Source organism: Aegilops tauschii, chromosome 4, assembly GCF_002575655.3.
Source record: "Aegilops tauschii subsp. strangulata cultivar AL8/78 chromosome 4, Aet v6.0, whole genome shotgun sequence".
Lineage (NCBI taxonomy): Eukaryota > Viridiplantae > Streptophyta > Magnoliopsida > Poales > Poaceae > Aegilops > Aegilops tauschii.
The window spans coordinates 101351847-101373738 of NC_053038.3; the positions used below are offsets into that span (position 1 = coordinate 101351847).

Here is a 21892-nt window from a genome sequence, read left to right on the forward strand (position 1 = left end):
AACTCAAGCAGGGTCTATGGAGCAATCACAAAAGAAGATCAATGCTCGAGTAGGACATTTTGAAGCTTGTAGTTTCATTCATAAAAGTAGGAGAAAATTTGAAGTAGATAGTCTAGCTAAATTATCTTTATTATCTTTAGATTAGATATTGGTAGACATGTTTGGCTCCTGAAGAAACAGTTTCTATGAACTTTGTTGAGCAATAAAAACTATTTTCTCTGTCCCATAATATAAGAGCGTTTTTGACACTAGTACGTTATTTCCCTAAAAAATTCTATTATAACTTTTTTATAAGATGGAAAAACGTTGTTAAAATTAAAATAAACTGAGGCCCACCTGCAGCCTCCAGAACTCGGGCAACCAAAATGGCCACCTCTCCTCTTATCCTCCCCGGTGGTTCCCTCACTCCCCGGAAATGGAGGCCACCACTACACTCACGCTCTCCTCGTCCCCTGCCGCCGCGGCCCGCCGCTCGCCGGCGAGGGCGACTATCTCCCACCCCCACCTCCGGCATTACCCCGTCCGCATTTCCCGCCCCCGCGTTGCCCAGAGCCTGGCCTCACGTCGCTTATCCTCGGTCCGCCCCGCTTTCTTGGTTCTTCCGACGGAATCGTAAATGTTCGCGTTATTATTTGTTTCGCTGACCTTCTCTCTGTTGGGAATTCAGGGGTGGAGGCGGCGTCGGAGGGGGAGCGGGCTGGTGGTGCGGGCAGAGACGTTCGGGCAGCTCACCACCGGGCTCGAGTCCGCGTGGAACAAGTTGCGTGGCGTCGGTGAGTGACCACTAGCTCTCTCCCAGCGTACTGCAGTGTACAGAAACAGATTTGATGGTTGCAATGCTCTTGTGATTTAAGATGTGCTGACGAAGGAAACCATTGTGGAGCCGATGCGGGACATCAGAAGAGCACTTCTGGAAGCAGATGTAGGTGTAGTTTTGCGTCAGTGTTCATTTCTGTCTTTGAATATGAGCACTTCGTGTAATGGCTGTTACTTTTGCTCTCTGCACTCTGCAGGTTAGTTTGCCGGTTGTCAGACGGTTCGTGTCGTCTGTGAGCGAGAAGGCTTTAGGTTCAGATGTTATCCGAGGAATCCGACCCGAGCAGCAATTAGTCAAGGTATTTTGTGTGTTCGTCTGGCAAAGCATTATGTTGTCTACACTAGTAAACGCATGCTGGATACTTTGTTAACTAAAAAACTGAAAAGGTATGTCATGTGATGCCGTTAAGGAGTTAAATGAACCACCGGAGTTCGTTTGCAATAATGATTTCATATATTTGACTTTGCTTCTATCTACAGTTAAGTAACTCATAATTTCCTAACTGAATGGTTCTTTCCTCTCCTGAGGGATAAAGGAACACACTAGCAAGTAAAATGCTGTAACACGCTTAAAGAATTTCACTATAATGAGAATGGGACGATAGTATCTTATGCTTCATTGATATGGTGAGTTCTTTTCAAACTAACTTATTAATCGGTTTGCTAGATTGTGCATGATGAACTTGTTCAACTGATGGGTGGAGAGGTATCAGACTTGGTGTTCGCAAAAAGTGGCCCAACGGTCATCCTACTGGCAGGTCTGCAAGGTGTTGGGAAGACTACTGTTTGTGCAAAACTTGCATTCTATCTGAAGAAACTGGTGCTTTCCTTGGCCTTTATTTTCGACAATCTTAGGGCGTCAATACACGATAACCTGTAGATACTTATACCAGAGTTAGGTTACAGGGGAAGAGTTGTATGCTGGTCGCTGCAGATGTTTACAGGCCTGCTGCCATTGATCAACTCACTGTACTGGGTGAACAGGTACTTCTTTGATGAACTTACCCTTTATGTAAGATGTAGTGTGTACAGCTGCAACACTTAACTGCTTATATGAAATCAATGTGCGGTCGGGTTGTTTCGAAACTGAAAGGTTAAAGCTACCAAGTTGCGTTTGCTTTCTGAATGCAATACTACAGTTTGGGCCTGGCTAAAAAAGGGCATTCACAGGTGGGTGTGCCAGTTTACTCAGAAGGAACCGCGGTCAAACCTGCAGAAATAACCAAGAATGCCGTGGAAGAGGCGAAAAGAAATAATATTGATGCGATCGTAGTGGATACTGCTGGCAGACTGCAGGTCAGACTTCTCTGTATTTCCTTTACATTTCCAGTTTACTTATCGTAAACTACTGCCTGATAGAACTGTCACCATTGGTGGTACCTGATCATCTTTCTGACATTCAGATTGATAAAACAATGATGGTTGAATTGAAAGAAGTAAAGAAGGCAGTTAATCCTACAGAGATTTTGCTTGTTGTTGATGCCATGACTGGCCAGGAAGCTGCAGGTATCTGTCTGTTTCTTGTTGTTACTATTCCAATGTCATTCATAAACATTTAGGAAATCAGCTACAGGTCTGAAATCTGACTATCTGACAAATTCTATAATACTGTTGTTGTTCCTAATGTGTTCATAGAGCCGGAAGTTTTCTGCTAATTCTATATAATTTTGGATGCTTTAAAGAGCACTTTCAACTCTAATGCTGCACAAAATAATGTGTTCATAGTTGTTACACTTTTTCCTTTTTTTTGTGCAGCATTAGAGTTGTAACAACTTACACTACTTCCTTTATTTTGTGCAGCATTGGTCACAACCTTCAATATTGAAATTGGTATATCCGGTGCTATATTGACTAAATTGGATGGTGATTCCAGGGGTGGAGCAGCACTTAGTGTTAAAGAGGTTATACTTGCCAGAAACTTTTGTCGCCATCATATACGCAAATGTTTAGGATCTCCCACATCATGCTTTTACTATAAGTTGATATTTGGAGCGGATTATTGTCTATATATATTGACCCGAGCTGTGAATTCCTTTTGAAATAGACTTATTGGTTTTATGGATTTGCCTGCTCCTTTCACTAATTGTCGATCAGTACATGGCTGGTTCGGCAGTTGCAGATGCTAGATTTATTACTGGCCTAATTTTTGCTCTGTGTGCATTAGTGTTCCACTGTATATATTATCTTCTTCACTTGTAACCAGACTGCCTATTTGCAAACATATTTCACTCAATCCAAAAACCTTAACCTGTGAGGTGCAAGTATTGTGATAATTTTTTTCCCTTTCTTCTGCTGGTATATGTAACACCATCACTACCTATCACTTAATCCTCTATGCAGGTGTCTGGAAAGCCCATCAAGTTTGTAGGGCGAGGAGAGCGAATGGAGGACCTTGAGCTTTTCTATCCCGACCGCATGGCACAACGTGTTTTGGGAATGGGAGATGTCCTTTCATTTGTTGAAAAAGCACAAGAAGTCGTAAGTAGTTTCCTGTAAGACTGCTCTTCTGGTCTTGTCTGAAGCAATATTTTGATGGTTTCTATATGCTGCAAATAGGTTCGCCAAGAGGATACCATGGAACTGCAGAAGAAGATCATGAGTGCGAAATTTGACTTCAATGACTTTTTAAAGCAGACACAAAATGTTGCCAAAATGGGATCCATGAGCCGTGTAATCGGAATGATTCCAGGCATGAACAAGGTACATGAACCTGTGGGATTGATTCATTCCTTAAAACTGATGAAATAATTGCCAGAGCATGACAACACTTCTCGTTTTAAATAGGTTACTCCTGCACAAATCCGGGAAGCTGAGAAAAGGCTTGCATTCGTAGAGTCGATGATCAATGCAATGACAGCCGGTACATTCCTCCTGAACTTCCGCTAAACATATGAAGATTGTAGTAATGGTGATGGCTCCTTATGTCCTTGCATTTAACCCTTACACTTTGCAGAGGAAAGGGAAAAACCCGAGTTACTGGCCGAATCACGCGAGAGGAGGATTAGGGTAGCAGAGGAGTCCGAGAAAACAGAACAAGAGGTTTGGTCCTACTGTTATCATCGTATCACAATGTTTCACTTATTCAGCATATTGGCATTCCCCTCCATGGAGCTTAACAGGCACTGCCATTTTCCACTATTAGGTGAGCCAACTGGTTGCGCAGCTCTTCCAAATGCGCGCGCAGATGAAGAAATTGATGGGTATGATGCAAGGGCAAGAAGCAATTGCAGGAATGGGAGATCTCATGGACTCGCTCAATGCTGACGAGAAGGCAAGGACGACGCCTCTGGCAGTGTGAATGAGGTTTCCTCCTGTTAATTTTCTTGCCTGGAAAACTTACAGTAGCGTGGATTGTTATCGTTCAGGCACCTCCTGGCACCGCACGGCGGAGGAGACGGCGGAGCGAGCCGCCGCGGCAGAGGGAGCTGGATGCAGTGGGTGGCGCCAGTAGGTCTTGAGTTGATGTGCCCTGGAGCTGGAATTTTTCACTGGAAGAGTTGTGGATTGGCATGTAGATACGGGTCTTGCTGCATGGTGTAATATTTCCTGTACATTTTGGCATGCCGTGTTTACCCAAAAAGGCTTTCGCCCCGCTTTATAAATAAAGCACCACCGAGCACAAAGTAGCACAGACCAAGCATACAAACACACGCACACACACCACCACCACCACAAGCAGGTCCGACAAACAAGCACACAGACGAAACCCAGGTTCAGCTATGGGCACAGCACAACACGCCCAACATCACAGCACAACTCACACAACGAACATAACGGCGGCGGCGGCGAGGTGTAGAGGATCTAATCCGGCTCCGGCGGTGGAGGGGGGAGCGGTGGAGCCAACCGGAGCGCCGTTGAGCGAATCTGGGCGATGATGGAGGTGATGGCGTTTCTCTCTCGGGGGCGGCTAAGCCGCCGCCATAGCTGCAAGTAACCAGACCATTTGAACAGAGTGTCAGTAGCACGTCGAAGAGGAATCCGTTGAATCACAAGTTTATTCCTAACTGTCCACAGCGTCCAGGTTAGCACTCCGATGACTAGCCACCTAATGTGGCGGGAAGGGGGAGGTAACGCCTGGAGTTCCGCGAATAGGGCGGGAAAGTTGTTGTGATCCCAGCTTCCACCCACTAATTCGCGGAAACAGCTCCAAAGGAATTGCGCGGACACACAGGTGAAGAAGATGTTGTTCGAATCTTCTTCAGGCCCGCAGAGCGGGCAGCGCCCATCTCCTGGGCCGTTGCGCTTCAGGACCTCCACGCCGGAGGGTAGGCGGCCGAGAATCCACTGCCACATGAATATCCTAATCTTCAAGGGGAGCCGGATCTCCCAGATGGAAGTGAGGGCCGCATGACGCAGCGAGGGTGCGATGGCCTGGTATAGAGATTTAGTGGAGAACTGTCCCGATGGCTCTAGACGCCACTTGGCCCGGTCTTCTCCACCCTCGAGATTAGGTTCGTGGAGCGCGATGCATTCCAGCAGCTCATGCCAGTCCGCATTCTCAGCCGGGCCAAAAGCTCTCCGGAATGCGAGTTGCCCTAAGTCAATAAGGGCCGTCGCAACCAAGATTCGCGGGTCAACCGCGATGGAGAATAGGTCAGGGAACCGAGACGCAAGGGGACGGTCGCCAGCCCATCTATCGAACCAAAACAACGTGGAGGTGCCCGAGCCAACCGCGTTCGAGGTGCCGATGCGAAGGATCGGAAGGAGCCGAACGATGGATTGCCAGAACTGGGAACCTCCAGATCTCTGGCAGAAGGCGAGTGGCTGACCACAGAGGTATTTCTGCTGAATGATGCGTACCCACAGGCCACCATCGCCGTTGGAGATCCGCCACAACCAGCGCGTAAGTAGGGCAATGTTCATGCGTTTGGAGGACATGATCCCGAGCCCACCCTGGTCGCGCGGTTTACAGATCTCCGACCAGCGAACCATGTGGTATTTTTGCTTGTCTCCCTCGCCGGCCCAGAAGAAGCGTCCCTGTACGGTGGCAATCTCATGATGTAGAGTCTCCGAAAGGCTGTAGAAGCTCATGATGAACAGGAGTGGGATGGCCAGGGACGAGTTAATAAGCACTGTCCGGGCTGCCTTCGAGAGCCAACGGCCTTGCCAAGGCTCGATGCGGTGTTGAAGCTTCCCAACCGCGGGGCGAAGCTCCGCCACCGTGAGTCTCGTATCACTAATGGGGATCCCCAGATAAGACGTGGGGAAGCACCCAAGCTGGCAATTAAGTCTATCCGCGATGCTCTGTCGCTCGTCTTGGGAGTATCCCATGACCATAACCGCACTTTTATTGAAGTTGATCCTCTGGAAGCACAGCAGGAGGAACTTCAAGTTCATAATGTCGGTCGCCGAGCCTTCCACCATGATGATGGTGTCATCAGCATATTGGAGGAGGGAGATCCCGTTCCCTCCGACGAGATGTGGGACTATCCCCTTAATGTGGCCCGCCGCCTTGGCTTTATCTAAGATCGCAGCCAGAGCATCGACAACCATGTTGAAGAGGAACGGAGAGAAGGGGTCGCCCTGGCGCACCCCACAGGATGTGGGGAAGAATGGGCCAATCTCGCCGTTAATGTTCACCGCAGTCCGTCTCGAGGATACCATTTGCATCACTCGGGTGACCCACCTATCGTCGAAGCCCTTCCGCAGCAAGCATTCCCGAAGGAAGGGCCAACTGACCGTGCCATATGCCTTGTGGAAATCCAGTTTCAGCAAGACTGCCTTGAGGTGTTTGGAGTGGACCTCATGGAGTGCTTCTGTAACGCCCACGATGCGGCTATATCTCCCACGTGTCGAGGCACGACTTAGAGGCATAACCGCATAGTGGTTTTGTCGCAAGAAGGGTCATCTTCACACAATCCCATGTAATGAACAAGAATGGGATAAAGAGTTGGCTTACAATCCCCACTTCACACAATACATAAGTATAATTCATACATCATCCAAAATACATACATATAGACCGACTACGGTCAAGATCCAAATGAAAATAAGATAACCCCAAATGCTAGATCCCCGATCGTCCCAACTGGGCTCCACTACTGATCATCAGGAAAAGACACATAGTAACGACCACGTTCCTCGTCGAACTCCCACTTGAGATCGACCCCATCATCTGCACTGGCATCGTCGGCACCTGCAACTGTTTTGGTAGAATCTGTGAGTCACGAGGACTCAGCAATCTCACACCCGCGAGATCAAGACTATTTAAGCTTGTAGGGAAGGGTGGTGTAATGAGATGGAGCTGCAGCGGCAATAAGCATATATGGTGGCTAACATGCGCAAAAGAGAGCGAGAAGAGAAGCAACGGAGCGGTCGTCATCTAGCAATGATCAAGAAGTGATCCTGAACACCTACTTACGTCATACATAACTCAGACCGTGTTCACTTCCCGGACTCCGCCGAGAAGAGACCATCACGGCTACACACGCAGTTGATGCATTTTAATTGGGTCAAGTGACAAGTTCTCTACAATCTGACATTAACAAATTCCCATCTGCCTCATAACCGCGGGCACGGCTTTCGAAAGATAATACCCTGCAGGGGTGTCCCAACTTAGCCCATCATAAGCTCTCACGGTCAACGAAGGATAAACCTTCTCCCGGAAAGACCCGATCAGTCTCGGAATCCCGGTTTACAAGACATCTCGACAATGGTAAAACAAGACCAGCAAAGCCACCCGAATGTGCCGACAAATCCCGATAGGAGCTGCACATATCTCGTTCTCAGGGCACACCGGATGGGCAAGACGTCGGGTTGGCATAGACCCTGGTTGCCCAGGGGGCGCCGGACATCGCCCAGTTTGGGCCAGCACTCGAAGGAACACTGGTCCGGGGGTTTAAAATAAGATGACCCTCGGGCTCGCGGAAACCCAGGGGAAAAGGTTAGGTGGCAAATGGTAAAACCAAGGTTGGGCCTTGCTGGAGGAGTTTTATTCAAGGCGAACTGTCAAGGGGGTCCCATAAATCACCCAACCACGTAAGGAACGCAAACTCAAGGAACATAATCCCGGTATATCAGTAACTAGGGCGGCAAGAGTGGAACAAAACACCAGGCATAAGGCCGAGCCTTCCACCCTATACCCAATATATATAGATGCATTAATTAAATAAAAGATATTGTGATATCCCAACATATCCATGTTCCAACATGGAACAAACTTTAACTTCACCTGTAACTAGCAACGCTATAAGAGGGGCTGAGCAAAAGCGGTAACTTAGCCAAACAACGGTTTGCTAGGAAAGGATGGTTAGAGGCTGACATGGCAAAATGGGAGACATGATATAGCAAGTGATAGATAGCGCAGCATGGCAATAGAGCGAACAACTAGCAAAGCAAAGATAGAAGTGATTTCGAGGGGTGGTCATGTTGCCTGCAAGGTTCTCAGAGTTGTCGAAAGCTTGATCCTCGTAAGCATACTCAACAGGTTCCTCGTTCACGAACTCGTCTCCCGGCTCTATCCAAGACAAGAACACAAGCAACGGAACAACAATCAATCACGAGGAATGCACAAGCAACATGATGCAACACATGTATGATATGCAAGATATGATATGCGATGCATATGCGTGCTCCGGAAGGAAAATGATGAACAAGGCAGTAACTTGGCAAACCAAGCATGCCACTGGAAAGATGAGATGATTTCGGTCGAAATCGATATAAAGATCACCGGAAATGGATGCACGGTTTGCAAATGGCAAGCAAAACAAGAATGACATGAATCTGTGATTAACAGCATGATAGCACTTAGAATGCAACAAGCAACAATGTTACAGCACTCCAACATAGCAACAAAGCATATGACAGTAATCTACAGGAGATGCTTGACAAAAGATGAACACTGAGCTACGGCTAGTTCACAATATAACAAGCTCAAACAAGCATGGCAAAAGTGCAAAAGATAACAGGTTCACAGACTTGGTGAAATTACTGAACATGGCAGAAAACAGCATCAGGTAGCAATGTTCAGAGCACGAAATCATCATGCTACAGGAACTTAACATGGCAAAACTTGGCATGTCAGTATTCTACTAAATTCACATGACAAAAGTCCCTTACTGACCATAAGCCAAAAAGGACCAGAAGATATGATGGCAAGCATGTAAACATAGCAAGTTTCGTTATCAGGTTTCAGACTTAGCAGAAAACAGAGCATGACAGAAATAATAATATGAGGACATGTTGGTGAGCTTGATGCACTCACTACAGAGCAATGCATGACAAACCAAGCACACTACAGCAATATGGCATGTTTATGAAGCTAACCATGGCAAGAACAAATACGTAGCATGTATGGATCAACTACAACTAGCTTGGCAAAATTGCATGTCATGTTAAGAATCTTCCAGAAATATTTTATAGCAAAAGTAGAGTAAGATTGAGTCATGCTATGGCACCCCATAATTGCAAAACATTGCAGGAATGGATCAATTACAACTATAGCTACAAAACATCCTTACTAAACATCTTCAAAATATTCATGGATCTCTCTGTAGCATCAAGTTTACATGGCAACAAAATAACAGCAGACAAAGACTTAGAGAATTCACTAAGTCCCTGAAATCAGAAACATTACTGAGCCTACTTTGCATGCTTGTGCTAGTCACCACAGAGATCACAAAAATACATGGAATACGCCACTGGAAAGATGGCATGGCATACAACAAAACACATGTAGAGATCATGCCCATAAGATGCACCGATTAAATGATACAAAAATGACAAATCTCCAAGTTCTGATAAGAACCAGAAGATAACAGCAACTAGCCCTCTTCCAACAAAGATTTGGGCATCAAGATGACCTCTAACGAACATGGTGCAATTGAACAAAATGAATAGCATCGCGAGACAAACAATTTGACATATTACACGCGCAAAATGGAGCTACATGCAAGAAGTTATACACTGATGAACAAGGGCACATATGCAAAAATACTGAAGACTTGGGAATTTTGAGCGGGGCTCGGGGAAAGTCAACGCTACAGTACCTCGTCCAGATCCGATCGAGGACGAGGAGCTCGGGCTCGGGGGCGCTGCTGGCCGGCGATGGAGGAGGAGAGGGAGGCCGGAGGGGCGCCGGAGGAAGGAGGAGGCGGCGGCCTCGGGGCCGGCGGCGGCGGCGGTTCCGGCCGGAGGGAGGCGGCGAGTGGCGGAAGGCACGGCGGCGGGCGCGTCGGGCGGCGTGACGGCGAGGGGCGCCGGCGGGCAGGCGGCGGTTCGGGCCGGCGGGCCCGCGGCGGGCCGGGCGGGCCGGCGCGGTGGAGGATCCAGCGGCGACAGGTGGCGGCTCGCGAGTGGCTGGACGCGGCGGCGGAGATGTCCGGCGGACGCCGGACACGTCCGATGGCGGCGGGGGAAGGAGCTAGGATTTGATCTGAGATTCGTTTTTCGGGGGTCTCACATATAAATAGGTAGAGGGAGCTAGGAGACTCCAAATGAGGTGTGGTTTTCGCCCACACGATCGTGATCGAACGACCTAGGACATGGAAGAGAGTTTGGTGGGTTTTGGGCTGGTTTTAGAGGGGGTTTTTGCTGCACACACAAATGGACTTTGCGGATGCCCGGTTAACCGTTGGAGTACCAAACGACCTCCAAACGGAACGAAACTTGACCGGTGGTCTCCGGGTGGTATACTAGGGCCACTTGACAAGCCTCGGTCCATTCCGAGAACGTTAGACACCCGCACACGAAAGAAAACAAGAGGGGTGCACCGGAGGAGATAGGAGCGCCGGATTGCAAAACGGACAACGGGGAAAATGCTCGGATGCATGAGACGAACACGTATGCGAATGCAATGCGCATGATGACATGATATGAAAATGCATGACATGAAAAAATGCAAAACGAAAGACAAAACCTGACCACGAAGGGAATATCATAACACATAGCCGAAAATGGCAAGAGTCGGAGTTACAAATATGGAAAGTTACATCCGGGGTGTTACAGCTTCGTGGAAAACCAGGACTCCGTCAAGGATATACCGGCCCTGAATAAATGTCGACTGATCAGGGTGAGTGATCCTATCAGCAATAGGGGCCACCCTAATGGCGTACCCCTTCGCGAGGATGCGGAAGATGACATTAATGACGGTGATCGGCCTAAACTGGCGAATATCCGAGGCCCCGGTGACTTTGGGGATGAGGGTGATGATCCCGAAGTTAAGTCTAGTGAGGTCGATGGTCCCGATGAAGAATTCCTCAAACAGGGCCATCACCTCCGGTTTTATAACCTCCCAGAAAGTCTGGAAGAACTTCACTGGAAGGCCCTCCGGACCGGGGGCCGAGCAAGGGTTCATACCCTTGATAGCCGCCCAAACCTCAGCCTCAGAGAACGGGGCCGTAAGGGCCATGTTGTCAGCAGGACCTCCCCGAGGGGAGGCAGAGAAAGGTCTCTGTAGAAGCCGTCTACATGGGTTAATGGGAAATGTGTTTAGTGGACGGAACATGCATTTTGAGAGTGGAGGGAATTAATTACCTGTCTTAATATAAGTACATGATTAAGTTTTAAAAACATATTCGAAATGAAAACATTAAGCCTACCAAGACTTCTTTTTTTTGGAAAAGACACAACAAACGGCTACGACAACAACAACAACAAAGCCTTCAGTGTTGAAACTCGCAAGACCTCGAAACCAACTTATAATTCTCAAAACCAACAAAGCCTTTAGACCTTCCATGTACCTTGAAAAGATGCAAACCTATTATAAAATTTCATCGAAAGTACAAAGCATTCCAAACACAATAATAATTACATTGAGGTGCCCGGACCACTGAACAACCACTACCAGCAAACACAATAAAAAATACATCAAGGTCCCTGGAACACCGAACAACCATTATCAGCAAACACGATAAAAGTTGCATCGAGGTATTCGGACCACCGCACTACCACTACCACCGCTAGAACGTCGTCGTCATTGAACTCTTAAATCGATCTAAAGTGCCTGACACCATATCTTGCCGTTGTGCACGTACGGCGAGAAGCTCTAACCTCGCCGCTCTAAGGAGACCACGGGAATCTACACCCAAACTCCGTCAACTCAGGAAAGAAGAGAAAATTGTTCCACCGCCGACCACAAAGATGTTGGCCACACAATGATAATCGAAGCTAAGAGTTGCGGTGAGCTTTTTTCCGATAAAGGGTGTTTTTATTCGGAAATCAGATGCTCCCTATATCACAGCCATCCAGCCACCTCGGGATTTGCTTCACCCCATGTATTATAAGCAGTATGGCACTTGTATTTGTAGGTATAAATAGAAGCTCGCCCAGTCATTATAACGGGTAGTTGGCCCAACGGCGTGCACGGCTCAGGACTTGCATGTACGGCGCAACAATATTTCTGAGCCGTACTGAGGCACTGTACTGTCATAAATATGCCAGCAGCAGCTGTTTGCTAGGGACACCTGCATGATAATCATGTCACTGCACTTTGGCTCTCTCACAGTAATACAATCCAACCCAAAACAAATGTGATTTAACAACAGCACAACTGATACACTCGAATGCACTGAATTTTTAAATGTTCAGACCAAAGGCAAACTAACCTAATGATACAAAGTTATAGGGAACAAGGCAAAGAGGAACAAGCGTGGAGCATAGCTCAACGAACATGATTAGAAATCCTCAAATTGTATGCTGAAAACGCTACATGAGTACGGCACAGTTTCAAGACTGATGGCCTCCAAGAGGCCTGGTGCAGGTGTTCCGCCAGTGACCTTCGAGGCTGCAATTCGTGCATTTTCCAAGCTTGCGGGGGTTTGCTTTGGTGCGTGATCACGTTCAGGGCAGGTAGTTCTCCTGTGCCAGGCTGCCAGCAGCAAATAGTACTATAGAATCGTGCGCGCTTGCTTAGGCCCTTGTGCGGCGCCTTCTCACGACTGTTCGTCGACCTTCCGACACCCCTCATCTTCCCTGGAGGGGCAAGACCTTGCAGTGCAAAAGCATTTGCACATCATCCATGCCTCCAGCAACAATACTTTCACCATCTGCAACCATTCTACTAGCAGTATATGCAGCCTGACGGCCCTCAAAGCCAAGTCCATCCCTCTTCTCTGCTAACAGGCACAACTCACCATCAGAGCCTTCATTCCACGGGGCATGTGCTCATAAACTTCAGCACTTGCGTCACCATCCTCACCAACTCCATGGCCTGAATGTACATAGTCGAGTACCTCCATGTGGAAGACTGGCTCACAGCTTTATCCTTGTGGTAATGTGCTAGGTTACCCAGAAGTATGTCCGTTGCATATTTCGTCCACCTCTCACAATGTGTTTCTGAGGTATCTCTTCAATGTCAAGCCCATCCATTATCTGACAAAACAAATAAGAGACTCAGTTACAACTCTGTTACACTCTCACATTACAGCATGAAACAGGATGCAATGAACATACCCTCAAAATTCCGCCCCTCCGTCTTTGATCGTCACCTTGTACACAACCCTACTCCATCTTCCCCACTTAGCAGCATTAATGTGTGTCGTCAAGTACCTCTTTCCCTTCTCGATCTCTGTCACCTTGTATAAACCAGATTCAACAGGATTTGGCCAAACTTCTCAAAAACATTGCACGAGTATGTACCTGTTCGCATGCCGTTCTACTGCAAGGTTCGTCTTCATGACTGCACCACTCTAACATCAATACACTACACCAATCCAAAAAATAGTCCAAAGAAAATGGATTTAAGCGATAGAGCTTCTGAAAAGTCAACTCACAATCATTGTCCTTTTCTCTTCATAACTCCCTCTCTCGATCAAATTGAAGCCTCATGTACTGCTTGAAGAACATGTGCATTGAGCTTCCTATTAGTCCGGATGATATTCTTGATTTTGCTCTCGCTGTCAGCCAGCACCCGATAGGAGAAATCCGGGTCACCCGCTTGTATCTCTCTGAAAGCATCGAGGACTTTCAGGACATCATCCTCTGCTTGCTCACGACTAATATTTCCACAAATGTTTCTCGAAGTCTGCTTAGTGAAAGGGAAATTTTCCATAGACCCAAAAAAGCTTCCGATGATGCTGTAAGTTTTCCCTCGATTTACATTGTTCTGCCTTTACCAGATCCTTAGTATACAAATATATGCGTTTTTGCGATGGCCAATGCACCTTCTCCCCCATAGTTAGCGACATTGAGTGGTTATGTTTCTCATGATGCTCAGTAATGAACCAACTCTTGTCGTCCGCTCGTAGAAGCCTGATCAGTGCCGGACACTCACATCTGCAAGAATGGTTGTTCTCTGCTTCTGGGTTTCCCTAGATTAAAAATATGGCCACTTGTCAGTTCGTCATAGTAGCAGGCCCTTGCGGATGCCCATATAATTTGTCAAACAATTTTACTGTCCTTACCGAACATCCGCAAACAATCTCCTGCATCGATTTGGTCCTCTATGCGTTTAATCTGCTTTTCCCATAGCAAATTCCAAATCCTATCTCGCAAGAATAAAGGTTATAGAAGTCATAGCCTCGCCCAACGAGTCAAACTTATTCCTAACTCCTGCTTTACAACACCTTTTCTTAGCTCCTCAGCGAATTTCCGTATGGATTGCTCAAGAGCGCTCACGCGGGATGTGCAAGGAGTTTGGAGGAGCAACTGCCCAGCCGGAGACTGAAAGCATGGGTATTTATCCAGTAATAACAAAAATACTGCAATCAAGGTAGCTTGACTCTGGACAACACGCTGATTGCATTATTAGTTGTTCTATACTAGAGTAAGTGTCTTCTTCTCAAATTAAGGTAATAATCACAAACACCTCACCAAACGCATGGGTTTACCTTCCCTGTGCTTCCCTGTGGTACAGATGACTGAACTTGACTTACCTTCCCTGTGCTTCCGGGTTCACCTTCCCCGTCGACTGCACCGACTGCGCTGGGGACGCATTCTTCCTTGGTCTAGTTTCTTCCCAACTTGGGTGTTTGAGTCCTGCGCCGACAACTTGCGCACAACAGGAGCCCCCATTCGAATTGACTGCAGCGGTTGAGGGGACAACATGAGGTGTACATCCGGAGCCCCCGTTGGAATCGGCCGGATCATGGCGGGGAGATCACGGAGGTGGCAGCACAGCCAGGGCCACCGGATCTGAAGCTCCAAGTTGTCGGCGAACTCTTCCATCCACTGTAACCTGCCGGTAACACATGCGCCGCCGCCGACGCAAGCACACGAATTAATCCCAAAATCCATGCCCATGGAATCCTAGCGGTCAACAACAGACCTTCTTACAACAACTGAAACTCACCGGTCCACCGGATCTTGTAGAAACTCCATCCCGTTCGAAGGTCCGCGTCCGGCCATCTGCTGCCGTCGGTCGGAGTACTCGTCGCCGCCACCAAAATTTTCAAGAGGGTTTCCGCCAAAAGAAATCCCAAAGAACGAGAAGCGTTCACACCCCATGCGCAATGACTCATGCCGATCCCACATTCACACGTGTCAGGAGTCGTCTACGACGGCTCAGCTTTTCGTTTACGCCCTGTGCCACGGTTCAGCATAAACTCGTGACGGAACACCCGCCGCCCTACGCAACGGACCCACCGTACAACACTGTTTACTCATCGTATACTAATTTCCAGCGCACGCGCTCTGACGCTGCAGTAGCAATTTCCAGCATCCCAACGCATGAACCAACGTCTGGGATATCAGGTGCATCTGGACCTGGGCACCGAATTGCCCCTTCCTTATTCAGATTGACTCATAATATAGCATCGAGGGATACAATTATAATTAGCAACACCCGGTATCTGCATAGTTTGAATGCACACAGCCAAAACAAGCGCGCGCACACACACACGCACACACAAATGGTCTCACCAGCAAAGAGCCGAGTCATACTAGACCGAAACTATGCCTAGGCGGAGAGAAAAACAAAAAACAAAACCAAAGCGATAAAAACAGCGATTAAAGATGTACATCAACAACCATCGGTTCCAACTATCTCATGACAACACACAAATTACGAGAGCGGTTCTTCAAAAGCAACACCTCCAAGAAAAGAACAACAAACAAGTGGCACAGACACCGGATCCTACACCCAAAGTCATATCATGGAATTCCACCCTCAAGATCAAGTCTAAGCAAACCCCGAGTAATCGAAATGCACCACCCGATCGAATTCATCTTGCATTATCTCCAAGAACTCTAGATTTCATATAGCATCTGGCAGGTGCCCAATTCCATGCATGCTATTGTTGTTTGATTAGTTTCTGTTTGCAAAAACCAGAACATGTTTTGTACTCTATCCATTATCCCACGACAATGCGTTTGGACTACACAATAAAGCAACAACGACAATACAGATGTGTAACAACAATGGACCTTCCGGTTAGCTATTCTGTTCTCAGTGATAATCATCAAGACGGAAGGGGGAAAAAGCAACCATGCATTTTCTGAAGATCACAGAAATACTCACTCCCGGTTCATTGGAACTTACACAGCAAATATACATCTGATACACAGAGCAAGGCCGGATACACATATGTTGTCACTACTTGCAAGCTGCAGCTAGAGATCTCAAATATGTCCGTACTGGGTTCAACTGGCAGTGTCCCCCATGGCCAGCCACGTCTCACCGGCGGTAACCGCGCATCGAGTCCAGGTCCCGCTGCCTCAGGTTGCCGTACTTCCTCCTGCGCTTACCAGTAGCCACGGCAGCCTGAATGATCACAGTTGCACAAAGTATTAAAACTCATATACAAGACACAATAACGACACATGTAATACGCCCCTGGTCTGTTGACCCGGGTGGTGCCTTGACCTGTTCTTCGGCTTTGATGGACTCCGCGAGATTTTCCATGTCGGGTGTATCTTTTCCTTGCATGCCAGCCATCATCTTCTGCATTCGAGTGCGCATTTGGAAAAGCTGCGATACTAGTTGGCTCACCTGATAGCAAGAAAATGTTCAGTTTAGCTCCATGAGGTTCCGTGGTTTATATGCTACTAGATCAAATGGCGACGAAATGACAACGGAACCTGCTGTTCTGTCTTTCCAGCGTCCTTGGCCACTCTTCTCCTCCTCTCGCGTGACTCAGCAAGTAACTCTGGTCTTTCCCTTTCATCTGAACATAGTCAGCATAATCAGTGCTGGGCAAATGTTCATGACAACACTCCGTCGAAATCATGCTCCAAATTATTTTTAGGACTGGTACGTCTTTTCATCGATGAACTTGGCACGCACAACTGGCATTGTCCCAGCTATGGCAACTGCAAAATGTTTATTTTGATGGTGGCCCTCGATTCTCACCTCACCAAGTTATATGCCACATGATATTTCTAGTGTTCGTTGTACTATCATGATTGAAGATGAATAGATTGGAAGTTTTTCCCGCAAAAAAAAAAGTTAGATGCCACATGAATGATTCCCTCATCAGACTATTTTTTTTGAAAAGCATACAAATTTCATGAAAAATTAAAAGAAGGAAAACCATGTGTGTTTTCCAAAGCAGGATAATTTCAAACTACAGCAACTTAAGATACTACCTGTGGACATCAGAACACCAACCAAACAGATAGTTGATTGGCAATGAACTTCAGTCTATATATTCACATCATTTCATATTTTGTAACAAAGCAAGTACGAACTACTGGCAAACTACCGAATCCACAGATCAATATTAATCACAATTGACCCAACCTGTTATTAAAGGCTTACACATAATATGTAAGAAAATAAAAATCACCATATCTTCATGATGTGAACTGAGTGTAGATTATACATACCAGCAGTCATCACATTGATCATTGACTCCATAAACTTCACGTTTTTCTCAGCTTCACGGATTTGTGCTGGAGTAACCTACTCAAAATGCGGCAAGAGTTGTGGTCTTAATAATAACATAAAATTTATATCTTGAACATAAGGGGCAAAAAGTCAATTCAGAAGACTGGTTCCAAGGAAATGTAATAAATTAGGTACAGAATTCATATTCGCACCTTGTTCATGCCTGGAATCATCCCAATTATACGACTGAACGAACCCATTTGTGCAATAGCTTTTGTTTGCTTCAAGAAATCATTGAAGTTAAACTTTGCACTCATGATCTTCTTCTGTAATTCCTCAGCATCTTCTTGATTCATCTACTTGCAGCAGTATGTTACACCATATAAATATGACATTGTTTAATGAAAGACACAAGGAAAATTGCATTTCACAGAAAGATACTTACCACTTGCTGTGCTTGCTCAACAAATGAAAGTACATCTCCCATTCCCAAGATACGTTGCGCCATACGATCTGGATAGAAAGGCTCAAGATCCTCAACACGTTCTCCTCGGCCTATGAACTTGATGGGCTTTCCAGACACCTGCAGAGTTCTTCATTGTCATATTTTTCATATGCATGCTAACAAAAGGAACAAAGACAGAAAGCTTGCTAATATAGCCATAACACACGTAAACACTGAACATTTATTATTTAACCTTGCTCAATCGTGTACTTTTCTGTTATACTGTACAAAATTGACAATGAAAAACCTATACAGGAGGAAAAGGTAAATCCTGAGAATAAGTAAAATAAACGTATGTAACCCCCCCCCCCCCCCCCCCCCGCTACATACATTATTTCATTGAATTTATGGGTCTATCAACTCTTGTGTCATAATGCCTTTTTGCCAGTTATTGAAAGATCAAATAAAACCAAAATGTATGGACACAATAATTATAGTGCCTTCTATGCATTACTAGAAATCAGTAGTTCGTTTAGACAGAACTAAGAATCTGGATGGTCACACCAAATGGACGAAGTTTTGCAAGTTGAGAGACCTCTTTGATACTTAGTGCTGCCCCACCTCTGGAGTCACCATCCAGTTTTGTCAGTATAGCACCAGTTATACCAATTTCAACATTGAAGGCGCCGACCAATGCTGATAAAAAAATCAGTAAGGGTAAGTAACAGTGTGACTCTAGCAGATGACGAAGAGTTTAAACAGATGAAAAGTTTCAGAATGGCAAGTCCTGCTACTACAGGGAGCATGATCCTGCTCCTTTGAAAAGAACACAATAAATTGTAAGGAAAACTGAACGAAGACAATTGGACCAAACATGGCTCTTATATACATGTAGATGAAACATGACTAATATGGGACCCCCAAATCCAAATACACGGCATGTATACATTAATATGTGCTGCAATAGTCAAAGTTGAAAATGCAAATTTCTTTTTCTGCATTAGGTAAGTTACTTACATCCAACCAAGTATGAAATGATGAATCCAGAGCCCTAAACTACTCATAGAACAACAAGCAACAACAAACCTGCAGCTTCTTGGCCAGTCATAGCATCAACCACAAGAAGAATTTCTGTAGGCTTCACTGCTTTCTTTACTTCTTTCAACTCATTCATCATAGCTTTATCTACCTAATGATAGAAAGATTAGCTGGTATCGGTTGTGCTGAGTAAACACAGTTGAAGTAACAGAAAGACACACTAGCTCCGCCATTTAAGGCTAAATAGAGTACCCATCAAAAATTATCATATCTCATTTTTCACACCAACTCGTCTCATAACAGATTATCTTTACATTTAAGTTTAAATATACTATACTAGAATGAACATTTTTAGTTGAACCACTACACTGAGTTTAAAACAAACATATACATTTAATCCAAAATAAACATTTCAAACAGATTTTGACCTTTTACAGACTTATAAATTACTACTAAAAACTAGTGCAGTTTGATCATATATCTAAAATTCCATACTTCGACATGATTATGATCTGGTGCCCAATATCTGTGTATGAAATTAAGTCAGCTGGTGAAAACTGGTACAGGACTGTTTTAGAACCATGACTGTAGCAAACCGAGGAACATAATTAGATGATAAGAGTTACCTGCAATCTTCCAGCAGTATCCACTATAACTACATCGGTCTTCTTGCTCTTTGCTTCTTTCAAACCGTTCTTGGCAATCTCTGAAGGTTTTGCTTCCGTTCCTTCTGAGTAAACTGGTACACCAACCTATCAACATTCAAAAGTAACTGTAGTTTTAATTTCAAAATTTGGAAAAATAGATATGCATTACTGGTAGCTCTAGAGTCATTTGAATCGAAGGTAGCCACACTTATTAGCAAGAAAACGTTTCGAACTCAATACGGCAGTGAAAAGATCAATTCACTATGTGTACCTTTTTACCCAGAATAGTGAGTTGGTCAATAGCAGCAGGCCGGTAAACATCTGCAGCAACCAGCATACAACTCTTCCCCTGTAACCTGAGTCTGGTTTATAAGCACTGATGGCCTGGGCTCTTAGGAAAATGCTTAAAGAAGAAAGCTCAGGAATGCACCATCTTTTTCAGATAGAAGGCAAGCTTAGCACAGACGGTAGTTTTCCCAACACCTTGCAGACCTGCCAATAGGATAACCGTTGGGCCAGTTTTTGCAAATACTAAATCTGACACCTCTCCACCCATCAGTTGTACAAGTTCATCATTCACAACCTACATCATTTAACTCTTGTTAGTCCTCTAGAGCTAGAAGTACACATAGTATTACACTGGGAAGACCACATTCAGTTAGTCCAAAACAATCAATAAATTCCTCAATTAAGGTCACTTGCATGCACAATAATATGCACCCGTCAATAATGGCTATGCAACTATACATAGTAAATTTGTCACATATGTAATTTATAATTTTCTAGGATCCTCGGATCTGAGTATACCTTCACTAACTGCTGCTCAGGTTGGACACCCCGGATCACATCAGTGCCTACAGCCTTTTCAGTAACGGACTCGATAAAACTTCTTGCTACTGGCACACTTACCTGCAAAGTAGGGTGCGCATTAGATTGTGAAGACAAAAAAGTAGAAATATAGCTCCACAAGAAAGCCATGTACTGAAAGAGATGAGACATACATCTGCCTCCAAAAGTGCTCTTCTAATATCCCGCATTGGTTCAGCGATATTCTCCTTTGTCAGTCGATCTTGAACCACAAAAGGCATTTCCCTCGTTATATTTACAATCATGATTTATAACAAAGCTACAGAGGGTGCAGTCAGCGTCGCTGATCAAGCATGAAAATTGCCTACTGCATTGGATCGTTAGGACAAAACGATCCACACATTACAAAGTTACACAAAAAAAAAATCACTTCATAGATAGCCAATCTAGAACTTCACAGTTGCATATAAGACTCTGTCAATCTGATACACAATTAGACACATCACACATATTTTTGGGAGGAAAACTGAATGCGACTCTGTTCAACACATTGCAACCAGAGCATTACTTATGACAGCAACAAAATCCACACATGAGGCGAGAAGCAAACGTGTAGTGTATGGGTAAACTAAAAGAAGCGAACTCACCGACGCCTCGCAGCTTGTTCCACGCGGACTCCAGCCCGGTGGTGAGCTGCCCGAACATCTCCGCCCTCACAACCATCCCGCTTCCCCGCCTCCTCCTCCTGCATCCCTGAGGGCGTCCCAAACCGTAACAAGGTAAGAAAACCATCCGGTCAAAAAGAGATAAGGTCGAGATCGTTCTCGGAGGGAAGAAGCTAGGAAGTTGCAGATGCTCAGAGCGAACCGGGAACGGGGAAGAGAGGGCGCGGAAGGCAGCGGGACCTTGGGCCCCGCGGAGGTGGAATGAGAGAGTGGGCACGCGGCGGAGGTGAAGGGAGGCGCCGGTGGGCCTGGCTGGCGAGCGGCGGGCGCCGGTGGGAGACGAAGAGAGCGTGAGTGTGGCAGTGGCCTCCATTGGAGAGGGCGGAGCGTTCTGCGGAGGCGAGGCGAGCCAAGCAACGAGGAGGATAAGAGGAAGTTGCTCTAACTGGGCCTTTCTGGGGAAAAATGCTGACCATGATAGCCCATGAAACGGCCCCGTCATCAAGTCGAGGGCCGTAGCTGATAGGGGGAGTACCCCTAAAAAAAACTGATAGGGGGGGTTCCCTAAAAAAAACGATAGGGGGGTTCTAAAAAAAAGGTCGATAGGGGTAATTCTCAAAAAAACAAAAACGATAGTGATGGAGGGGGCAATATTCAGGTGCTCGGTGCTTCCCATGCTCCGATTTTAAAACATTAATTTTAAATGTTTAAAATATTATGTAAAAAGATATATGAATGTTCACAAGGAATATGACTACAACCCTAAAAAATC

The 21892-nt window shown here is 45.9% G+C and overlaps 2 protein-coding genes and 1 long non-coding RNA gene across 3 annotated transcripts; 1 reads left to right on the top strand and 2 right to left on the bottom strand.

The window, feature by feature from the left end:
• The first annotated feature begins 346 nt into the window (after window positions 1–346).
• Window positions 347–4439, top strand: LOC109762978 (signal recognition particle subunit SRP54, chloroplastic). Its single transcript, XM_020321854.4, has 15 exons — window positions 347–577; window positions 668–773; window positions 855–922; window positions 1014–1115; window positions 1484–1636; window positions 1723–1800; window positions 1987–2112; window positions 2220–2322; window positions 2617–2717; window positions 3157–3294; window positions 3373–3516; window positions 3601–3676; window positions 3770–3855; window positions 3959–4087; window positions 4182–4439. The coding sequence occupies exons 1-15, from the start codon at window positions 416–418 to the stop codon at window positions 4272–4274; spliced, it is 1665 nt and encodes a 554-aa protein (XP_020177443.1). The 5' UTR covers window positions 347–415; the 3' UTR covers window positions 4275–4439.
• A 7823-nt stretch (window positions 4440–12262) lies between these two features.
• Window positions 12263–15281, bottom strand: LOC109762991 (uncharacterized). The gene is made up of 7 exons (XR_012181467.1): window positions 15044–15281; window positions 14319–14929; window positions 14157–14236; window positions 13527–14063; window positions 13393–13432; window positions 13207–13321; window positions 12263–13125 (listed from the first exon to the last, which is right to left on the bottom strand). It is a non-coding gene; the product is annotated as an uncharacterized lncRNA (long non-coding RNA).
• Window positions 15282–16159: 878 nt separating this feature from the next.
• LOC109762977 (signal recognition particle subunit SRP54, chloroplastic) lies at window positions 16160–21588 on the bottom strand. Its single transcript, XM_020321853.4, has 15 exons — window positions 21323–21588; window positions 21103–21208; window positions 20650–20717; window positions 20456–20557; window positions 20079–20231; window positions 19920–19997; window positions 19628–19753; window positions 19050–19152; window positions 18559–18659; window positions 17964–18101; window positions 17731–17874; window positions 17518–17593; window positions 16771–16856; window positions 16556–16681; window positions 16160–16453 (listed from the first exon to the last, which is right to left on the bottom strand). The coding sequence occupies exons 1-15, from the start codon at window positions 21491–21493 to the stop codon at window positions 16367–16369; spliced, it is 1665 nt and encodes a 554-aa protein (XP_020177442.3). The 5' UTR covers window positions 21494–21588; the 3' UTR covers window positions 16160–16366.
• Between the last annotated feature and the right edge of the window lie 304 nt (window positions 21589–21892).